At 45.7% G+C, this 22928-nt stretch overlaps 1 protein-coding gene across 5 annotated transcripts in view; it reads left to right on the forward strand.

Annotated features, from left to right (window-relative positions):
* Nucleotides 1–22928, forward strand: part of ARHGEF28 (Rho guanine nucleotide exchange factor 28) — a 524944-nt gene that overhangs the window by 162695 nt on the left and 339321 nt on the right. For 4 of the 5 annotated variants that reach the window (XM_033929274.1, XM_033929277.1, XM_033929278.1 and 1 more), the window contains exons 3-4: nucleotides 931–1078; nucleotides 14110–14403. In XM_033929274.1, the coding sequence (XP_033785165.1) occupies nucleotides 931–1078; nucleotides 14110–14403 (442 nt within the window). The remainder of the gene's footprint in view (nucleotides 1–930; nucleotides 1079–14109; nucleotides 14404–22928) is intronic. The other variant, XM_033929279.1, reaches the window with a different exon arrangement.

Genomic DNA, 22928 nt, shown 5'->3' on the forward strand with positions numbered 1-22928 from the left:
TTTCATAAAGGTCTAAAAACCTAACAATTTGGAAAATATCATACTCCTCCCCCACAAACAACAGGCTACAACTAACAGAAAGCAAGCAAGACACAAACCATCTCTCCCGTCTCTATAGATGATCAAACTTTCTACATCACCCCAGAAACCAGAAAATTTACGCTCATACCAGAACCCATAATGTGAAGATTACAAAACCGGATATGGCCAGTCTTCTCTCCAAACCATATACCATAATCATAAGCCTATACGAACACAAACCAAGACATCTGTGTCATGAACTCTAATGAAATAATGTTTATCCTAGACGTGGCCAGGCTCTCCTTGGGCATATTACATAAATACTCATGTAATGAAATAAATAGGTATCATTTATAACATTACAAAAATGAAAACAGATCTTTTACATAAAATTCCTACCCAAATTCAAAGAAATCTTAGTAAACAGGGCTGTAGGATCCTATTAAATTTATCTCATATTATTTAAAATTAGTCACAAATGTACTTTTACATCTCATTTCAATCCGATTATAAAAGAAGAAATGAGATGTAAAAGTACATTTGTGACTAATTTTAAATAATATGAGATAAATTTAATAGGTTCCTACAGCCCTGTTTACTAAGATATCATTTATAACATTGGCATAAGCTTGTATTTCGGTCTGTCCCCAAACCTCTACCTTACTTCATGCCCACTTCCCCAATAATATACCTCACTGCTTAACTAATGGGCAAAACTTGGCTGCAGCTTTAATTACAATTATTCCTGTAATATTTTAAAGCATTTCATAGTGGAATAAGGCAGTAGGAATTAATGTTTTGAATTAATATGGATAACTATGACCAATGAAATCTTTGATGTTCCAGTACTGTGCATTTTGATGAGAAGTTAGTACCCAACTGTATGCAGACATTATATTCATTTTGCAGGGACAGAAGATTGTGCTTGCAAAGTTTGAGAAAAATGTCTACCTTCCTGAAGATGCTGAATTCTACTTTGTTTACAGAGGGTCCAGTCAGAGGCATGTCGCGTATGCACAACGACTTAATGCTACCACTCTCCAGTCTTCTGTTCCAGGTGAGCACGGTTGGAACATGTGTCTCTTGTCTTTTTCTTTGGGTCTTTGAGGCGGCAACTGTTCTGTGATCATTTCAGGTTTGTTTGGTTGACCATTGCACTCCCGCTGACTAGCTTAATATTCTTTGAATCTTGAACTTACAGAGCAGAGACTATTATAAACAGTCTGTGTCAAGAGCTCCTCCCCTTTTTACCACAGGTCTGTTAATTCTGTGCCCTTCCCAGGACCAACCCCTATGGGAAGCGGAATAGTGCCAGTCCTCCTTGGGTCAATAAGGATCTAATTAGTTTGCATCAAATTCCAAAATCTGAGGCAACGATATTCATGAATAGCTTCATTCAAAAGTTTCCAAACAATCACATGACAAGAAAAAGAAAGGTTAGGCTTGTTAGCTCACCTGCCACCATCCACATTTTTCCTGGAATCTAATGCCTATTGCAGCGATACATCCATTGCTGGCAAATAAATTGGCGAACCATCAAGAAGTTCCCATTTAGACCAACTATAATTCCCAGTGAGTCTTGATAGAACAGTCCTAAATAGCAAATACCAAGTCAATTCTGTACCTTGTGGTGCTTTCTTGTGTCATCTGGTTAGGAGCCTTGCACTCAGTCTCTTAGCTTATACTGAACTCTGTTCCTGTCTTCTCTCTTTTTTTTAAAGAGCTGTTGATTCCTCCTCCCCCCTGTTTCTACACTCTCTGACTCTAGGAATTTGTCCCTACTCAGCTCTTTCCGCTTAGGCTTTAATTCTGGGCTTCTCTGATTGGCTAAGGATCTACCTCCACATAGCTCTCCCTGCCAAAGTTTAGTTCCTGCCTCTCTCCTGGCTTTTCCTCTGTCTTTCTTCTGGGGATTAAATTCTTTGGTTACAAGTCTCTCTATCCATGGCATTTCAGACCTTACACATTGGATAACATATATCTCTTTCATTTTGGAAACCTACATATGTAAATATTCCTAATTAACTATAGATGCCATAATTTTTAATTTCAGTATGGAGGAAGAAGTAAACAGCAGATTAGGGATGATATCTCATTTAAATTTTACTGAAAAGGACTTTCTGAGAAGCAAAATGAGAGGGTAGATCACAGGAGGTGAAGTAAAAATGCTTTCATTTAAAATTGCCCAGCGTGGCCATGTGGAAGGCTGCTTCAAGGGCAGCAATTAGAAGGGAGATTAAAAAGCACACTTCCCCTTAGTAAAAGCAAGGATGCTGGCAACAGTCATGACATTCCTTCCTGGAGAACAACCACTCAACCCCCCCCCTAAAAAAAACAAAACACAAAAACAACACAACAAAACCCTACAGCAGGGGTAGGGAACTCTGGTCCTCGAGAACCGTATTCCAATCGGGTTTTCAGGATTTCCTCAATGAATATGCATTGAAAGCAGTGCATGCAAATAGATCTCATGCATATTCATTGGGAAAATCCTGAAAACCCGACTGGAACACGGCTCTCGAAGACTGGAGTTCCCTACCCCTGCCCTACAGTATAGGTGTCAGGGAGCAGCAGTAAATCTCTGGGTTGACATATTGTACATACAAGTACATTCACTGTCTGAAATGAGAAATACATGTGTAGATTGTGGTTCCTCCCAGTTTCCACCTTGATCCTGATCTTAATATTTTCTGGAATGCAGTGTATATGAGTGTTTCTATTCTTTAACAAATTATATGAGGATGCACAAAATATATATGTTCATATAATGATTCAAAATGTGTGATCGTGGCACTGAGGTACCCCCTCTTCAAACCCAGCATGCACCCAAAAAGAGGGAGAAAAAGCCTCAGATTCATGTAGCAGTATAGAACCAAAAGGTACAAATAAAAACTGCTTTTGATACTTTCATTGGCAAAAAACTCCCTCACAGAACTGCTCAGGTTTAGAAAATGGCAAAGTCACCTGGAGGCACGTTCAAGAACTTAGCTGACAAAGACGTCTTGAGCTCCAACGCTGTCACGTCTTCTCCAATCTTCTTTGCAATTCTGTGGATGTTGGAAATAATTTATGCACAAGGGGTCAAGATTATCTGGGGCAGAATGACTCTCCAAAAACTTAATTGAACAGGACCAAGATTTTTTATGGGGAAAACCCAATGAAAAGTAATTGGGGAATTGCTGCTTTCAAAATCCTTAACCCCTTCTCTCTAGTCCCCTGTTCACAAACACAGAGAAAACACACACACACACAGAAACATGAAAAGTTGGAAAGAATTCCATCAGCTATACTCAGCATACTTTCTACATGTGTTAGAATTTATAATATTTAGGACCTTGACTGATGTTAGTATGTTTAAAGTAGGGCTTCTCAATTCCAGTCCTCGAGATCCACAGGCAGGCCAGGTTTTCAGGATACCCACAATGAATATGCATGAGAGAGATTTGCCTGCACTGCCTTCTTGGTATGCAAATAACTCATGCATGTTCATTGTGGGTATCCTGAAAACCTGGCCTGCCTGTGGATCTCGAGGACTGGAATTGAGCAGCCCTGGTTTAAAGCATCATCAGAATATATTACACTCCACCCTGACCTACAACTAAATTGTTTTTTTCTTGCTGTCTGATTTAAAAAAAAAAAAAAATCTTGTTTGTGTTGGAATCATATTTGTATTAGCATAGAGGGGCATTTTCAATAGGTTATCTAAGTCTGTGTTTGGATGTTTTGGGAAAGATGTCCAGAAATCCAATAGAGAAAAAGTTCATTTTTGAAACTGCAAGATGTCTATCCTTTTTTTGAAAATGACCTATCTAGATGTTTTGGCTCTTAATGTGTCTATCTTTTTTGGCCACTTTAAAAACAAGCCATTGGGACATCCAAGCAGCCAACATTCTTAGCTAACTGACCATAGACAGAAGAGCAGAAGGGCATTGTAGGAGGGTATTGCAGTGAATGTCACATTAAAAAGTCCCAGGTACACATGTCACTATAACCTGCTTGTATTGTATGCGAACTTTTGAAAATCCTCCCAAAATGTGCTCTACCCACCTGTATACCATAACGATAGCCCTTGCAGGTGTCATCTTTATATAGTTACAGTTGGTTTTGCAAGGCTCACCATACAATATAAGCAGGTTATAGTGACATGTACCTGGGACTTTTTAATGTGATGTTCACTGCAGTACCCCCTAGAGTGCCCCTCTGATCTTCGAAGCTGTGTCTGTGTGGCCGAATGAAGCTGCAATACAGGCTGGAATGTACAGGCTGGGGGAGGGTTATACCTTAATCCCTCCAGTGATCATCTGTTCAGTTTGGGCACCTTTTTGACCCTTATTCATTTTTAAAAACAGGTCTAGCCCCCAAAGTCTAAATCAATGTCTCTCAAACTTTCTCGAGCCGGGACACACTAAAGGTAGTGGCCACAGTTTGAGGCACCCAGAAGTGGGTGGACGTTGCCATGATGACATCACACATCTGCGTGACATCATCACATCAACGTCCACGCTTGTGCACAGGCCCTCCAGATGGGCTCTGAGATGCCAGTAAGGGATGCCAGCAGGGAAGAGGGCCGGAGAGAAGAAGAGGCACTGGCGCCAGCTGATTGCCTACAGCAGTGTTTCTCATTTACTTCAAGCTAATTACCCCCTAAGTCTAATAAATATCAACTGAGTACCCCACCCATAGACATCCCTAGGCCCACCCAAGCTCTGCCCCAGATCCTATCCCCTTTACTAATTGTAATGCAATTTTTTCCATTCATTTTTCATATGCACACAATATTACACAGCAGATATAAATTCTCAAAACTGATACATTTCAATCACTATATTGAAAATAAAATCATTTTACCTACCAGCGATCCTCTGGAGGCTGCTGTAATTAGCTTTAAAGGTGAGACCAGGAGGCCGGGGGAAAGCCGGAGGACGCTAGAGAGAAGGGGGAAACATGCAGGCCTTCGGCGTAGGGAAGTCAGCTGGCAGGCACCTCTCTTCCTCCTCAGTGTGCTGTGGCACACTTGGAATCTCAGGAGGTACACAGTTTGAGATACACTGGTCTAAATGGTGCCCTGGATGTCTTGTAGAGAATGACACGGTGGCGGTTTACCCGCGGCCACCGCATTTTAGCCGCGGGTCACCCGCCGAAAACGGGGAAGAAAACTAGCAGTCGCTGCGGCGAAGGGGACAAGGCCATTCACCGCCCGCGGGGCGGTGAATGGTCTTGTCTCCGCAGTGAGGTATCAAGGATCGCGCGGTCCCCGCAGCCACCGCCCGCCCGCCCGTAGCATTTAGCCATCTCCCTCCCTCCACCTCACCTTAAATTTTGAGTTTTCCGGCTTCCTTTTTTCCGAGCCGCACGTGTTCAAAAATCCGTGCACGCGCGGCTGCGCGAGTCAATCAATCTTCTCCTCTGACGCAACCGGAAACAGGAAGTTGCAGGAGAAGTTTGATCGACTCGCGCAGCTGCGCGTGCACGGATTTTTGAACACGTGCGGCTCGGAAAAAAGGAAGCTGGAAAACTCAAAATTTAAGGTGAGGTGGAGGGAGGGAGCTGGCTAAATGCACGGCTTTTTGAACGCGTGCGGCTAGGGAAAAAGGAAGCCGGCAAACTCGGAACGAATATAAGGTGAGGTGGAGGGAGGGTGGGGGCTGCTGGACCATTCTTCATTACTTTGCCATACTAATTCCATTCTATGTTAGGTGCCACGGACTCAGATTCGAGTCCTAGCGATGATGAGTTAAAGATCCCAAAAGAAGCCAACTTCTAAATCCAGTGGTTAGAGCTACACTACACTCCTTGTGACCCTGGGCAAGTCACTTAATCCCTATTGCTTCTGACACAATGGGCAGTTCCATAGACCAAGACTGGCCAGTGTCAAAGACAGGATGCTGAGCTTGATAGACCCTTAGTCTCCACTGTTTTTAGTGATCAACAAAGTTCTATGTTTCTATAATCACCCTAATTCTGTTATCATTGGACTAGATATTCAAAATGATTTAAATGGCCAGGACAGGCTCCTGGCTGTTCAAATCATCTGTCCAGGGCTAACCAGGCATTTTCAATCTTCATGTTCAGCCCAAATGGTGTCACACAATTCAGCAAAAATACCCAATGTTGTTCCTCACAATTTAAATATTGCTCATAGAAGGAACAACATTGGGTATTTTTGCAAATGGAAGTTGGAGGGTTAATTCCCTTGAAACAGCCAATTGAGTGAAACATGAATTCATGCTGGGACACAAGATAGGTTGAATTTGTTTTGAATTTAAAAAGAAAAATGATCAATGAAGAATACTATAATGGCAAGAAAATATAATGATAAAACAGCAACTAATTTTGCCTATTTTTATATATTAAAAAAGTACTACATAAGGTGAATGTCCATATTGCTGTCTGTTGTTCTGCTGAGCACTGGCATTGAAACAGCAAAATGCATTTATTGCATACTTGTCCTCTGTCGGAAACATTATGGTGGTATATTAGTTGTGTTAATAAAAATTTATAAACAAAGCCCTGCCAGCTAAACATCTCTTTCTCTAGTTCAGCAGCAGGAACTTTGATTTATAAGAATGGAATACGCTAAATATTAGAGTACTAAGGCTTATATGGATGCTGCGGGGATGGTGACGGGGCGGTGAATGGGATGGCAGTGGCGGTGACGGGGCGGTGAAAAGGATGGCAGTGACGGTGACGGGGCGGTGAATGGAATGGTGGTGACGGGGCGGTGCAGAGGATGGTGGGCCGGGGACGGGGTGGTGACGGGGACAGATTTTTTTCCCCGTGTCATTCTCTAATGTCTTGTTAAAAATGTGATTATCCCTGCAGAACGTCCAAGCCCTAAGCCCACCCTAAGCCTGCCCAAAACACACCCCTTTAAGATTTAGATGCACTGGAGAGAAAACAACTAGAAAATCAGTTTCGAAAATGACCACTTGGACGTTTTGACTAGTAAGAAGTCTAAATACCGGTTTATGCTGTCTTTTGGACCTCTTTCTTTTTTGAAAATGAGCCCCATGATATCAACAGTAAATGGCTGTTTTTGATGTCTAAGATGCTGTTTTGAGATTATGGGAGCAAACTGAGGCAAATAGCACTTCACACTGTGTGGCCAGTCATGATAAGAACTGCTCTTTCAGCAATTCTTCTACAGATCCACAAATTACCGTATTTTCGCGGATATAACGCGCACCTGTGTAAAACGCGCACAGGGGTATAGCGCGCAGAAACCACGATGATATGTACCAAAACTTTTCTATACCGCGCTCAGGCATATAACGCGCATGATGCCCGACGCTCCTTTCGCCCGCCCTGACTTTCCGTGCGCTGTCCCGACTCTCCGTTCACCCCCCTGACTTCCGTGCACTGCCCTGACTTTCCGTGCGCTGTCCCGACTCTCCGTTCACCCCCCCTGACTTTCCGTGCACTGTCCCCCCTTGAAGTCCTGTCCCCCTTGAAGGTCTGTCCCCATTCTGAAAGCCTGATGCCCCCCCCCCCGACGTCCGATACATCCCCCCCCCCGGCAGGACCACTCGCACCCTCACCCCGAAGGACCGCCGACTCCCCAACAATATCGGGCCAGGAGGGAGCCCAAACCCTCCTGGCCACGGCGACCCCCTAACCCCACCCCGCACTACATTACGGGCAGGAGGGATCCCAGGCCCTCCTGCCCTCGACGCAAACCCCCTCCCCCCAACGACCGCCCCCCCCCAAGAACCTCCGCCCGTCCCCCAGCCGACCCGCGACCCCCCTGGCCGACCCCCACGACCCCCCCCACCCCCCTTCCCCGTACCTTTGGAAGTTGGCCGGACAGACGGGAGCCAAACCCGCCTGTCCGGCAGGCAGCCAACGAAGAAATGAGGCCGGATTGGCCCATCCGTCCTAAAGCTCCGCCTACTGGTGGGGCCTAAGGCGCGTGGGCCAATCAGAATAGGCCCTGGAGCCTTAGGTCCCACCTGGGGGCGCGGCCTGAGGCACATGGGCCAAACCCGACCATGTGTCTCAGGCCGCGCCCCCAGGTGGGACCTAAGGCTCCAGGGCCTATTCTGATTGGCCCACGCGCCTTAGGCCCCACCAGTAGGCGGAGCTTTAGGACGGATGGGCCAATCCGGCCTCATTTCTTCGTTGGCTGCCTGCCGGACAGGCGGGTTTGGCTCCCGTCTGTCCGGCCAACTTCCAAAGGTACGGGGAAGGGGGGTGGAGGGGTCGTGGGGGTCGGCCAGGGGGGTCGCGGGTCGGCTGGGGGGGCGGTCGGAGGTTCTTGGGGGCGGGCGGTCGTTGGAGGGAGGGGGGTTTGCGTCGAGGGCAGGAGGGCCTGGGATCCCTCCTGCCCGTAATGTAGTGCGGGGTGGGGTTAGGGGGTCGTCGTGGCCAGGAGGGTTTGGGCTCCCTTCTGGCCCAACTACACAAAGGTACGGGGAAGGCGGGTGGGGGTGTCGTGGGGGTCGGCCAGGGGGGTCGCGGGTCGGCTGGGGGACGGGCGGAGGTTCTTGGGGGGGGGGCGGTCGTTGGGGGGAGGGGGTTTGCGTCGAGGGCAGGAGGGCCTGGGATCCCTCCTGCCCGTAATGGAGTGCGGGGTGGGGGTAGGGGGTCGCCGTGGCCAGGAGGGTTTGGGCTCCCTCCTGGCCCGATATTGTCGGGAAGTCGGCGGTCCTTCGGGGTGGGGGTGCGAGTGGTCCTGCCGGGGGGGGGGGGATGTATCGGACGTCGGGGAGTCGGCCGGGCAAGAGGGCTTGGGCTCCCTCTTGCTCCGATCGTGGATGCGGGTGCGGGTGGGAGCGCGTGCGAGCGGTCGTTCGGGGTGGGGGTGCGAGCGGTCCTGCTGGGGGGGTGAATCGGGCGTCGGGCGGGGTGGGAACTATGTTTAAAAACTTTTCTATACCGCGCTCAGGCATATAACGCGCGAGGGGTATGCGCGGTACGTAAAATCACGTATAACGCGCGCGTTATATCCGCGAAAATACGGTAGATGCTAAACGTATGCATTTTTCATATTCTGCTTCAGAATTACACCTGACCCTTTTCTAAAACAAGTATGAAAAACTAAAGACTAGTCCCACTCAGAATTTGCTCACTTAATTCAGGAACCTCCCTTATGCCTTTCTTTAGCAGAGGATTCAATTTATATTGATGAAAAACTAATCACATATAAAGCTCATGTGCATTTCTGGAGTTTAATCTTTTTCAGTGAACATAACCCACTCAAAAGTGTTAGCAATGCTGGGTGCTAAGCAGGATTGAGACACATTCTTATCTTGGGTCCATTTTTCCAAAGCAGTATTTTGTGTCATCTTGTGTATTGCATCCTGAAATAAATGATTTTATTATTGGAAAAAGTTTCTATAACAATTAGCCTCCATAATGCCAACAAGGTAAGGCTAATTTAATTGTAATACTTAAAGTGTTATAAAAAGAAATTTAGCCATGAAATAATAGTTGCCACATGTATTCTCATATTGGTATAACATAAAGTTACTTTCCTATAGCAGGTGCTCTCCAAGAACAACAGGATATACTGTAGATTTTCACATATGGGTGATGTCATACAATAGAATCCCTGTAAGGGAAAGCTCCCCAACTTCTTTAAAAGCTTTTGAGAGTGTTGCATCACACACCTACATGTGCCTTATCCCTTACCCCCCCCCCTCCTCCCTACTGCTATTGCATCAGACCTAGCTTACTCGTAGAATGCAACTCCAAAAGTGAGGAGGAAGGTTATATGAGAATATGCATTTTGCTATTCTAGAAGAACACCTGCTACTGGTAAGCAATTTCATTTTCTCTGAGGACAAACAATACTATATTCTCATATGTGGACTCCCTAGCTACAGGCTGCCTTCAAATAAAAAAATAATAGAGTGACCCGCCACAGGTAAGGCCAAAGAGCAAATGAAGAAGCTTACCATATGTACTCGAATATAAACCGAGGTGACCCCCCAAAAGGGAGGAAAAAAAGGTTGACTCAAATATAAACCGAGAGTAGAAATTTGGTTGATCCTGGTGAGCCAGTCTACAAACACTTGGGAAAAACCACTGCTTTTTTTCTAGGATAATAAGCATAAAATCTGTTTTAATTGTGACCTGGATTGGCCACCGCTGGAAACAGGTTACTGGGCTTGATGTATTTCTTATGTTCTTAAGTAAGAGAATAGGCAACAAGATCTGATTTCCCTTTCCATGTTCATTAGCAGTATAAAATACAGACCTAAATTCTATAATTACAAACACTGATTTACATTGAGGGATGATCACTTAAGAGTAAACAATTAATAAAACTTAAACATATTGGAAAAAATATCAATCAAAAATGTTGCTGTACATCATGCCAGTTTCCTGGGAGACAATAGAAAAATTGGGTTGTTTTGTTTTGATACAGTCATTCAGTATTTCACAGCACAGGATCTTTAAGTTTTAACTTCTTTTAAAGACTTGTTTTTGTGTGTGCAATCAGTGCTACCCCACTTCCTCTTTGTCCTTCCACTCACAAGCAAGTTCCTTTTTTATTATAAACCATTCTGGCATTTACACAGATGTGGAATTGGAAATGAGATATTTCCCCCTCCCCAGTTGGCATCATGTATACCATTGGCATTGAAGAAACTTGCTGAATGCCAGCATGGAAGCCTTGGTTAAATGCAGGCATTCGAACATTAAGTGATGTAATTATGGATGATAAAATGGCTTCTTTTTTGCAATTACAACAATCATTTGGAATTTTGAAATCTCAAGGATATAAATGGATACAGTTAAGGCAGGCCATTCAGAAAGGGTTCCCTCCGTAGTGTGCTTTAGTAAATCAACATAGCTTACCGGCCATATGTTTCCAAGTGGAGGCTCATGGTCACCAGGCCTCCCAATGGTATAAAGTCATATATAAATATCTTTCAAAGAAACCAAAATCAGGTTTGGTGTATGGAAATACAACAAAATATTTCTATTACTCAGTGGCCACGGATTTGGATTCGACGGCTGTGTTGCACTGCGTCAGCATCTGAGACAAACTTTATTTTTTCTATTATATAGACGATTTTGAACACCAGTCTGATTACAAAAATTAGATAACACCAAATCAAATAGGTGCTGGCACTGCCATCTTGAAGTGGGGACACTGGATTATCTTTTATATTACTGTCCTTTAATATTTACTTTTTGGAAAACTATTTGAGGCTAAATTAATTTTGTCTTAGGTGTTGATATCCCGCTGACATATGAGGTGATCTTATTTGGGACATCGTTATAATCCAAAAGTCAAATTGACAAAAATAAAGATAGACTTCTTCTGATAATGACTGGGGTAGCCATACAATTAATCGCCAGAAATTGGAAGAATTGGGATAGACTGAATTTTACTTTTTGGTGGGAAACACTTTGTATTAACGCTATGAAAAATTGTCAGCAATCCAATTGGGGCAGTTTAGGAAATTTGGAGTTCATTGGAATCATTTGTCAAATATCTTAATGATTAAAATTACTTCCAGATTTGATTTTATTTCCATGCATCCAGGAAGGGTAGGAGGGAAAGGGGGGAGGGATAGATAATGGGATTTAAGCAATTTGCAAGTATGTAAGTGTTGTTGTTTTGAATTCTTGAATGTATTTCTGTTGCAGTTTTGATATGTTTAATAAAATCAATAAATAATTTTTTTAAAAAAAGAACTCTGGGTAACCAGCAAAATAGAAGATGAACTAGTTTAAAAAAACTGACTATCTGTTAGCACATTTATAAGGATAAGCCCCGACATATATTTGAGTCAACCATTTTCTTTCTCCTTTTTGGGGGGAAAATGGGGGTCTTGACTTATATTCGGATCGATTTATATACAAGTATATACAGTAAGCCAAATTACTACAGAATGCTACACAGAAAAATCATCAGAATACTGCAGTCACACATGATAGGAACAGTGTTAGAGGAGTGCAACTAGGGCAACTCCCCCTCAGTCAGAGAGAGCCCTAAGCCAGCTGGAAGCTAAAGCAGCACAGCCTGGGCTTTGCAGTCCCCTGTTATGTCTAAAACCAGCACTAGCAGGATACATATTTCAACTCTGATATATTCTAATCCAAATAGAAAATATTTTTTTTTCTACCTTTTGTTGTATGGTCATTTTATTCTTCCTATCACATTGGTCTCAGGCTCTGGTTTCTGTTTCCATCTGTCTACTCTTAACTCATTTGCCAGGGTCTCCTGACCATTTGACATGTCTTCTTTCTCCATTCATTTTCCATCACAGTGTATGTTTTTCCCCATGTTCAGCAAGCATCTTCCTTCTTTGCTCCCATCCATGCCCACCATCTTCCCTCTTTTTGTATATCTCCCTGTGTCCAGCTTCTCTCCTCTCTTACTCCCTTACACAAATGTGTGTCTCATATTCTCTTTCCTTCCTCCCTCCACCATGTTCAATATGTCACTCACTCTTCCTTCATCCTCTTGGTTCAACTTTTCTCTTTCCCTTTCCTTCTCTCTCTTCCTCCCTGCAAATCCTGCACCTCTCCCCCTTCCCTCTAGCACCTTTCCCATGGCCACGACCACTTCAGCGCCCAGGTGTGGATCTGGCACCTCTCCCTTCCCTCCAGCTCCACTCCACCCACCACATGGACCCAGCACCTGTTTCCCTTCTCCCCAATCCCCAGACTAGATGCAGCAACTGTCTTCCTTCCTTTCAGTTCCAGCTGGTCCACATTCATCAGCCCAAGCAACTCCCCCCTTCGCAGGTGCAGCAGGCCCCCTTCCTCCCTATCGCTGGTCCAACAGCCCCCCCCCTCACATCCTCCCTCCCACTTGTGGATAGTAAAAAAACAACAACAACAAACAAATCTGCAAGTGCGACTCCTGGGTTGGCCCCTTCGCGCCTCCTGAGATGGGCATACCAGTCTGTTGGAATTGAAGCTTCCTGCACGCAGGGCTGCACGAACCAGAACCTTCTTCCAACTGATTTGCTCCTTCCAATGTAACTTCCAGCCAGAATTACATCAGAAGGAGGGACTTGACAGCAAGAAGGTTCCGGTCCGAGCAGCCCTGCATTACGCATGCAGGAAGTTTGTGTTCCAACAGGCTGGTATGCCTGCCCCGGGAGGTGCGAATGGGCCAACCCAGGAGTTGCTCTCACAGGTTTTTTTTGGGGTTTTTTTGCTGTCCACCATTGGGAGGGAGGTGCGAGGGTTGGAGGGCTGTTGGACCGGCAATAGGGAGGGAGGCTGCTGGACTTGCAAGGGGGGGGGGGGGCTGCTGCTGGATGCACGGTCACGTCGAGGAGGGCATGGAGGCAACTCATGGCAAATACTTCACTGCGGGGACAAGGCTGTTCACCACTCCACGGGCGATGAATGACCTTGTCCCTGTACCTGCGGCAACCAGTATTTTTCCCCCCATTCCTGCGGGTTACCTGCGACTAGCTGCGGGTAACAATCACCGTGCCATTCTCTAGTATAAACATGTGCATATAAGTAGGATGATCAATGTGCCAGTAACTTAAGTAGGGTGATTGATTAAGGCAGAGCTCCGTGTATTTCAGTATAGAGCCCATAGAAGATCATAGAAGCTCTTTGTAACTCTGTATAGAGCGCATGTATTGTAACACCTTGTCACCTCACAGAAGCTGTTTGTAACTCTGTATGGTAACATCTCTATAGAAGCTCATGTAGCGTAACACCTTTACAGAAGCTCATGTAAACCGCTCTGAATTGGCTCCCCAGTCATTAGTAGCGGTATAAAAGCTCTCAATAAGCATAAACAGTGACAGGACTTACACAAGAAGTAGGCAAATAATTTTGATGTGAAGGAGCAAAAGTGCAACTGAACAGCTCCTTATAGAAGAGGCAACTGACTAGGTCCCACATGACAGTGGCAGGCAGGATGTGGACGAGCAGTACAGGACTCTCAAAAGCTTTGTAAAGAAACTGAGGAGATGTTCCTGTTCAGGGGCTCATTGAAAGGTTACACACATGTGAAAATAATTTCCCGATTGTCCTTGTAGAAAATAATTGCCATTCACCAAGACAGCTATAAATATGTTGTCATTGTGCAGAAATTCATGTGAGAATTATTTTATTTTTTTTTCAGTTTGGAATCTCATATGATTCTCACTTTAATTGCAGGGCATGATTCTCTGGAAACAGTGTTTGTCTCAGTCTGCATGTACACGAAGCGGTACTCACCAGTGATTGTGGGCTGTGGTTCTATAATTTACGTACAGGACATGGCATGCAGACTGTCAAACCTGTTGGCTAGCCAAGTCGATTCTGTTACTTCTGCCAGTCACCAGACCATACTTGATCATTTTGGACTAACAGTAGTGGATCTGCATTTACTAGATCATGATGCGATGATGGCCATGGCTCATTTATCCTTGCCTTCTACTTGGAATGTCCTTGGAAAGCATGCAGAAGGAGGTAGGATTTAATGTAAAACTTATTTTCATAATGTTCTTGCTCATTGTGATTAACTGTAAGTAGGTGTCTAGATATATGGATAATGACAGGATAAAGACACATCTTAAAAGAATACTGCCGGGAACTTAGATTAAACACGTGGAGGCAATTTTCAAACTAGGCTTGGTGCTTTTTCTATGCAGACTTTATATATTCTTCCCTTTACAATTAAGAGCACACAAATATTATGTATTCACCTTTGAATTGACTAAAGTATGCATGCAAACATGATTCATGCCCCAACTATCTACAAGAATGCTTTCCCTATGTGTGCATAAATTTAAGTGTACAGTGACACAATATGTATACGTTAATGTGCTCTTGTGGACAATGATCAGAATTCTGCACATAAATGAATATTGCATGTAAAAGTACAAGTCTGACCGTATCTTTCTACAGAGGATGCTAAACATCGAAAGCCTACGAGGTCTGTTCAAAAAGTTCCAGGATTGATTTTATAAGAATGTATTAAACAACTTATTCCTTTGGGTCCCCTTCAAAGTACTCCCCTTCCCTATGTATATACTTTTCCTAACATCATTTCCACTTCTGGAAACAGTCCTTAAACACATCTTCAGGAATTGCCAAAAGTTGGTGCATCGAATTTTGCTTTATGTCTTCAATGGTGTCAAATCACTTTACTTTCAGCGTGGATTTTTTTTTGAAGTTCAATATATTTTATTAATAATTTCAAATATAAACAAGTCATGACTCAAACAGTTCACAGAAATGATTTGCAAAACAGATTAATTATAATAATCAGTATACAAATAATGTTGACACTAAGACTAAACATACCTAAATATAAGAAAACTAAAAGAATGAATGTACATTACCCCCCCAAAAAAATGAGGGGACTCCAAACTTTAAAAAAAATATGCAGACATCCCTTTCTTTCCACAAATACTCTCTCTTAGCAATTAGACTTACTAAATTCCACCATTTCATGTGTTCAACGCTTGAAAAGTCTTTCCTGTGAGCAAGAATTATTTTAATTGCCAAGTTAAGCAAAATTTGTACAAGTTTGGCCTGTTCATCTGTGATTGAAGTATTCATGCAAAGTCGACCCAATACAATGATATTTATGGTCAATGGATCTTTAACCTTAATCAATGAACATATAGTATCCCAAACTTTTTGCCAATAGAGTTGTAATAAATCACATTGGAAAAGTGAATGTACCAAAGTTCCTGTCTCCTTATTACAAGACCAACACTTATTTGATTCATTGGATCTTATTTTGCTCAATTTGTAGGGTGTCCATACTGCTTTATGTAAAACTAGTGTTTAAGCCCGTTACATTAACGGGTGCTAGAATATATGCCTGTCTGTCTTTCTTTATTTATGTCTCTCCCTGTTCCTGTCTCTTTCTTCCTTCCTTTCTGTCTCTCTCCCTCCTGCTATTTTTCTCTCTCTCTCCCTGGCCTCCTTTGTCTGTCTGTCTGTCTCTCCCTGGCCTCCTTTGTCTGTCTGTATTTCTTTCTGTCTCTCCTCCCCCCCCCACTTTCCTTTGCAGAAGCAGCAGCAGTATTTCCGTTCCCCTCCAGGTCCCTGTGAAGTAGTAGCAGCATTTCCCCCCACCCCCCATTCCCTTCTCTCCCCCTCCACTTTCCTTTGCAGAAGCAGCAGCGTATTTCCCTTCCCCTCCATGTCCCTGTGAAGCAATTCCCTTCTCTTACGTGAGCTGTCCTGCTCCATTCGGCCCCTCCCTTCTTTTAATGCAATTTGGCCTGCTCCGTTCGGCCCCTCCCCCTTCCCTTCCCTCGGGCTGGCCTGCTGCGGCCGAAGGTTAGTTTTAAAAGTGCCGGTGGCGGCTCCTCTTACGCTGCTGATCCTCCTGAAGAGCAGCCTGCGATGGTGGCCGGCTTTAGCGAACCTCGCAGGCCGCTCTCCAGCCTCGGTAGCACGTTCCCTCTGACGCACGGGATCGCGTCAGAGGGAACGTGCTACCGAGTTGGAGAGCAGCCTGCGAGGTTTGCTAAAGCCGGCCACCATCGCAGGCTGCTCTTTACAGGAGGATCAGCAGCGGCGGCGAATGAGGGCCGAGGTGTGTTTCCTGCCGAGGACGCGGGCAGGAAGAGAGCTGCCTGGCTTCCAGGGTGAGTGAGGGCGGGAGGAGGGGAGTGGCCAGAGTGATCATTGGCCGGGTTCTAAAATGGAACACGGCCACGGATCACACACCACGGCGGCAGTAATCACGCGTTTTTAAAAGCACATGCGCCGCTAACCTTTTATTATATAGGATGAAATATATAGATTGAGTAGTAGCTGAAGATTTCAAAGCTTTATGTACAGATAACCCTACTTGCTCCCATTGTTTATCAGATATTACCATTTTTAGTTCATGGGCCCACGTAGACTTGATCCCCATAGGTCTGTGGAATTTGTTGTCATGCAAAACTTCATACCAAGTTGATGCATTGTGGATTTAAGTTTAGGAAACAATTAAAAGTCAGGAGAGTTAGATTAAATAAGTTGGATAACTCTAAGTCTAATAGATGTTGGCACTGTCATCTAGATATAGGTACATTGGATCATTTACTATTTTATTGTCCTAGGATACTGATTTTTTGGAAGTCGATTTGGGGACATATTAATAATATCTTAGAATCTAAAATCCCTTTATCTTATGAAGTACCGTATTTTCACTCATATACCGCACACCCATGAAAAACGCGCACATGGGTATACCGCGCGGGGAACACAAATTTATGTAATAAAATGTTAATATAGCGCGCACACGCGTATACCGCGCATGCTAAAACCTCCTCCCGCCTACTCCGAACCCGCATCCTCCCCCCCGCTCGCGTCACCCCCCTCCCCCTCTGATCCGAGATAATCTGATCCGGCATTCCCTCTGCGAACCCGCATCCTCCCCCCTGCTCGCGTCACCCCCTCTCCCCCGTGATCCTACATCCCCCCCAGCACCGCAAATACAACTCTTATCCGATTGGGCACCGGCACAGGCACCAGCATCAATGCACAGCATGTGCCAGTGCCAGTGCCCGAAGATCCTCCCTCGTTGGTTTGTGCTGGGCTGGGCTGGGCCGGGCGGTGCGAGAGAGATCCTCCTTCTTCCTCTGCCGGGCTGGACTAGGCTCTGAGCATTTGCGCATGCTCAAAGCCTTCTGGTCTCGCTCTCTCCGAGATAATGCTCAAAGCCTGGTCCAGCCCGGCAGAGGAAGAAGGAGGATCTCTCTCGCACCGTCCAGCCCAGCCCAGCCCAACGAGGGAGGATCTTCGGGCACTGGCACTGGCACATGCTGTGCATTGGTGCTGGTGCCGGTGCCGGTGCCCAATCGGGTAAGAATTGTATTTGCGGTGCTGAGGGGAATGTAGGATCGCGGGGGGGGGGGTGATGTGAGCGGGGGGGGGGGGAGGATGCCGGTTCGCAGGGGGAATGCCGGATCAGAATGTAAAAAAAAATTGTAAAACGTGCTCACACGTATAACGCACATGGTTATGCACGGTTTATAAAATCATGCATAACGCGCGCGTTATATGCGTGAAAATACGGTAGTTATTTGTGGAACTGTGTTGCATATCAAGGATCCGTTAGATAAATATAAAGGTCGACTGTTCCTAATTATGACAGGTACTGCTGTACAGTTGATCATGCGTAACTGGAAAAATTGGGACCGTCTTAACTTTAGATTCTGGTGGGCAAATTTATGCTTGATATACAGATATGAAAAAATGATTGCAGAATCGTTAGGGAATATAAAAATTTTCAAGTTAATATGGAGTCCATTGACGTCTTTTGTTGATCTATTGTAGATTTGATTTTTATTGATATATTATGTGCACATCCAGGTGGAGGGAGGGAAGGTGGATTTATTTTTAAATGATTCTCTGAATTCTTGTAAAATAAATGTATGAGTTTATTTATTAGTGTTTATTATCTCTTATGGATATAAAATGTATATCATAATGAGATTTTTGAAGATTTGATTATTAATTTAAAAATTTATAGTTATGGGATAGGGTAGGGGGAGGGATATAGATTGATTTGTTTCTTGAAATAGTATTAAGTGATGTCTTAAATATAAAATGTATTTAATTTGTATTGCACTTATTGAAAATATTGAAAATGAATAAAGAATTAAAAAAAAAAAAAGAAGTCAGGAGAGTAGGGTGGTTGTGGAAGAATGGTCATGGCATTTTTGCGCAAAATTCATGAATTTTGATGCATTCAAACTTTCACAACTCATGACATTTCTCATAAGTCACTTTCAACATTTCATAAGTTTCTGTAGAGGTCTTACTCAATTTAAAACAAAACTTGATGCTGTAGCACTGCTCATTGAGGTCACACATGATGAAAAATAGCAATCACGAAAACACACTTTCACAAAAGCTGCTATAACTCAGAGACAAAAACAGATAAAAAAACAAACAGAAAAAAGGAGGTTACTTGTGCATCTAAAAAAACCTTCCCATTGGTGCACAACCTGTCCTGGAACTTAAGAACATAAGAATTTGCCGCTGCTGGGTCAGACCAGTGGTCTAAGAGCAGCCCTACCTGCTTATGTTCCGGTTCAACAGGAACCCATCCAACTTTGTCTTAAATCCCTGGAGGGTGTTTTCCCCTATAACAGCCTGCGGAAGAGCGTTCCAGTTTTCCACCACTCTCTGGGTGAAGAAGAACTTTCTTATGTTTGTACGGAATCTATCCCCTTTCAACTTTGGAGAGTGCTCTCTCATTCTCCCTACCTTGGAGAGAGTGAACAACCTGTCTTTATCTACTAAGTCTATTCCCTTCAATATCTTGAATGTTTCTATTATGTCCCCTCTCAGTCTCCTCTTTTCAAGGGAGAAGAGGCCCAGTTTCTCTAATCTCTCACTGTACGGCAACTGCTCCAGCCCCTTTACCATTTTAGTCACTCTTCTCTGGACCCTTTCGAGTAGTACCGTATCCTTCTTCGTGTATGTGACTAGTGCTGGACGCAGTACTTCAGTTGAGGGCGCACCATGGCCCGGTACAGCAGCATGACAACCCTCTCCAATCTGTTCGTGATCCCCTTCTTAATCATTCCCAGAATTCTGTTTGCCCTTTTCGCCACCACCGCGCATTGCGCAGATGGCTTCATCATTTTGAATAGACTGCATACATTCATACATCAGGTTTTTTAAAGCTACAGTCTACACACATAAATGATAAAAGATGAAGGTTTCAGATGGGTAGGCAAAAGATTGTGATGGACATAGTAGAAGCAGAAATATTAAATTATTTTTTCTGCTTGCATTTACTAAAAAAGCGGTATGACAAATGTATGATCTAGTAAAGCTAGGGCATTTGTCATAGGCAGTCTCTGACTCAGCTGTGTGGGGATGCTAAAGTAGGTAGGGCTAAGGTATAGGTGTGACTAGGGTGGTATATAGGATAGAGTAGAATGGTATGGAGCAAGTTAGTCTGTGAAGTGTGAGTCACTTTTGAACACAGCAAGGAATGAGTTTTTCACTTTGTGGCTCTGGTGCAGCTGTATCAGCTATCTATCCTGTACCACTGTTACAGATGGTAATGTGCATACTGAATATACATTCAGTGGTACCTTGGATTACGAGCATAATCTGTTCCAGGAGCATGCTTGTAATCCAAAATGCTCGTTTATCAAAGCGAGTTTCCCCATAGGAAATAATGGAAACTCGCTTTGATAGGTTCCCACCCTCCACCCCCCCCCCCCCCCCCCCCCGAGGCCAGCAGCGCTGCTCTCCCCCATGAGAACCGGCATTGCTCCCCCTGAAAGCCCCCCCCCCCCGTGAATTGGCACCCTCCCCCCGCCGCCATCGGACACCCCCCCCCGCCGTGACTTGAGGTCCTCCAACCCACCCGAACCCTCTTCTTACTTCAGTGTAGCCTCCACACTGGCACCGGCACCAGTATGTCCTGCCAGTGTCCGCAGATCTGCTTCCTGTGCTGGGCCTTGAGCATGTGAACTCTCAGGCCTTGAGCATGCGCACATGCTCACGGTCCAGCACAGTAAGCAGATCTTCGGGCACCGGCAGGACATGCTGGTGCTGGTGCCGGTGTGGAGGCTACACTGAATTAAGAAGAGGGTTCGGGTGGGTTGGGGGACCTCAGGTCGCGGCGGGGGGGTGCCCGATGGCGGCGGGGGGGGGTATCCGATGGCGGCGGGGGGGTGCCGGATTGCGGGAGAGAGGGTGCCAGTTCGCAGGGGGGGCGTTCGCAAATCAAGGCGCGCTCGGTTCCCAAGGCGGCGATTTTGCGAATGTTTTACTCGTCTTGCAAAACACTCGCAAACCAGTGTACTCATAAACCAAGGTACCACTGTACTTCAAAAGGTATGAAGGGAATTCAATAATTTATCTACTTCAGTAGGAAAGAAAATAATTTTTATTTTTTTTTAAATTCTTTATTGGTTTTTAATCAAAAACAGTGTCATACAAATGAAAGAACAAAAGATATTCCACATATTACACTATTATGTATACAGGTAACATAAATATCATTCAATAAATTCATTTTCCTGCATATAATAATATCATAATATATCCTAATATACAATACATAAAGAATAAAGTTACCCATATATCACTATCAATATTTATTCCCCTCCTTCCAACCCCCCACCCCCCTGGATGTGTAAAGATAAATAAACCAATTTATTTTTCAATATAGTCCCTCGATAGCTCCAAACACTTCACCCACTTTTCCTGCAATGACTTTAACCCCTTTGAAAAGAATTCTTTTGTTTGACCTTCAATCCAGGATACCGTATTTATCCCAGGACAAGCAGGCATGATATTCTCACATGTGGGTGACGTCATCTACGGAGCCCCGATGCGACAGCATTTCAAGCAAACTTGATTGAAGATTCAAGCTTGCTGTGCTGCACCACGCATGTGTGCCTCCTGCTCCACTAGAGGGCGCATCCCCTCCTCGTGGTCTCCAGTTCGTTTTTTTTCCGCTGTGCTAAGAAGACACGTTTTTTCTTAGCTCTGCCCCAGTGCATTCTTGCACCGCGATTTATTGTTTTTCTTCGCTAAAAGTCGCTGTGCGTATATAAAAAATTTCCTTTTTTCTTCCTTCTTCCTGCTCATCGCGCTTTTTGCGCTGTTTTCTCGTGATCCGGGGGCTCCCGGATCGTCGCAGCCGCGTGGCCTGATTGGCCGCGGTCGCCGGGATTTCTATGTCTCGGCCCGTTACGGGCTTTAAAAAGTGCACCGGGTGCGAGCGTCTTCTATCACTCACAGACCCGCATCGCTGGTGCATCCTCTGCCTGGGGGCCGACCATCCAACGGAAACTTGCCCCCGGTGCGCAACCTTCCAACACCAGGCGCTTCGCCGAAGATGGGCCCGCATGGCGGACCTATTTGCTGCCGATCAACCCTCGACCTCGGCCTCAAGATCGGCCCTGGCTTCGGCCCCGGCCTCGATCTCGGCCTCGGGTACCTCAGCCCCGCCTCGTGACTCGACTTCGAAGACCCCGAGCTCTCAGAAGTCTTCGGCCTCGGGTAAGTTCCCTCTTCCTTCCTCAGGTTCCATACCTCCAAAGAAGCCAACCTCGGGGACACTGACCGGACAAGGTGGGAGTTCCTTACCCACGGCCCCGGCGAAACCCCCGAAGACCTCGGGACGTGCCTCCACCACTCGGGAATGCTCTGAATCGAGATCGCCTCCGGTGGAGTGCACTGCGGCCTCGGACATGCCGTCGATGCTGTCCGTGCCGGTATTCCAGGAGCTGCTCCGAGCAATGATCACAACGGAGATCTCCGCTGCCATGGCTCACCTTCAACCGGCCTCAACCTCGACCTCGCGTGCGCCGGACCAGCCTGAGCAACGCGTCGAGACCCCCTCGGGGCAAAGCGCACCGTTTTCGCTGCCTCTCTTCTTCCTCGGATTCCTCTCCGAGGCACTCGAGGCGCACGTCCCCGGCGGAGCACCGCGGGGCGAAACGAAGATCGAAGCCCCTCTATAAAAAGGCCCGGAGTTCACTTCCGGCTCGAGGCCGCTCCCCCTCGACTCGATCGGGGGGACCGCTACGGGTTATCGAGCTGTCTCTCACTAACCTAAAGCTCCTACTGACTCCCCCTCGGTCCGGGGCTCCGGTCCGAGGCCCTAGGCTCTCGCCGAGAGAGTCCGGGGAGGGGTCCCCGACCCGACATCGGTCGGTACCCCGTACCCCAGCGTCGTCCCCGAGGGGCTCCTCGAGGCGACACAGGTCCTCGACCCTGGAGCGTTTCCATAGCAAGTCCCCGGTGTCGGATCGAGGGTCCGAGCAAGAACCTCGCTACTCGAGGGAGGCTTCCCCTTCCTTCTTGTCAAACGGAGGTCTCAGTCACCGTCCCCACAAGGGGCCACGGGATCCCACCGACCTTCCTTCACGAGGTTCGTCCAGGACATGGGACGTGCCCTTGACTTGGACTTACAATCCGACTCGAGGTACGCCAAGGAGTACCTGGCGGAGCTGGATATGCCTTCCCCACCCCGAGAGTCCCTCAGGCTACCGCTGAACCCGGTACTC

The sequence above is a fragment of the Geotrypetes seraphini genome, chromosome 1 (genome assembly GCF_902459505.1).
Source record: "Geotrypetes seraphini chromosome 1, aGeoSer1.1, whole genome shotgun sequence".
Lineage (NCBI taxonomy): Eukaryota > Metazoa > Chordata > Amphibia > Gymnophiona > Dermophiidae > Geotrypetes > Geotrypetes seraphini.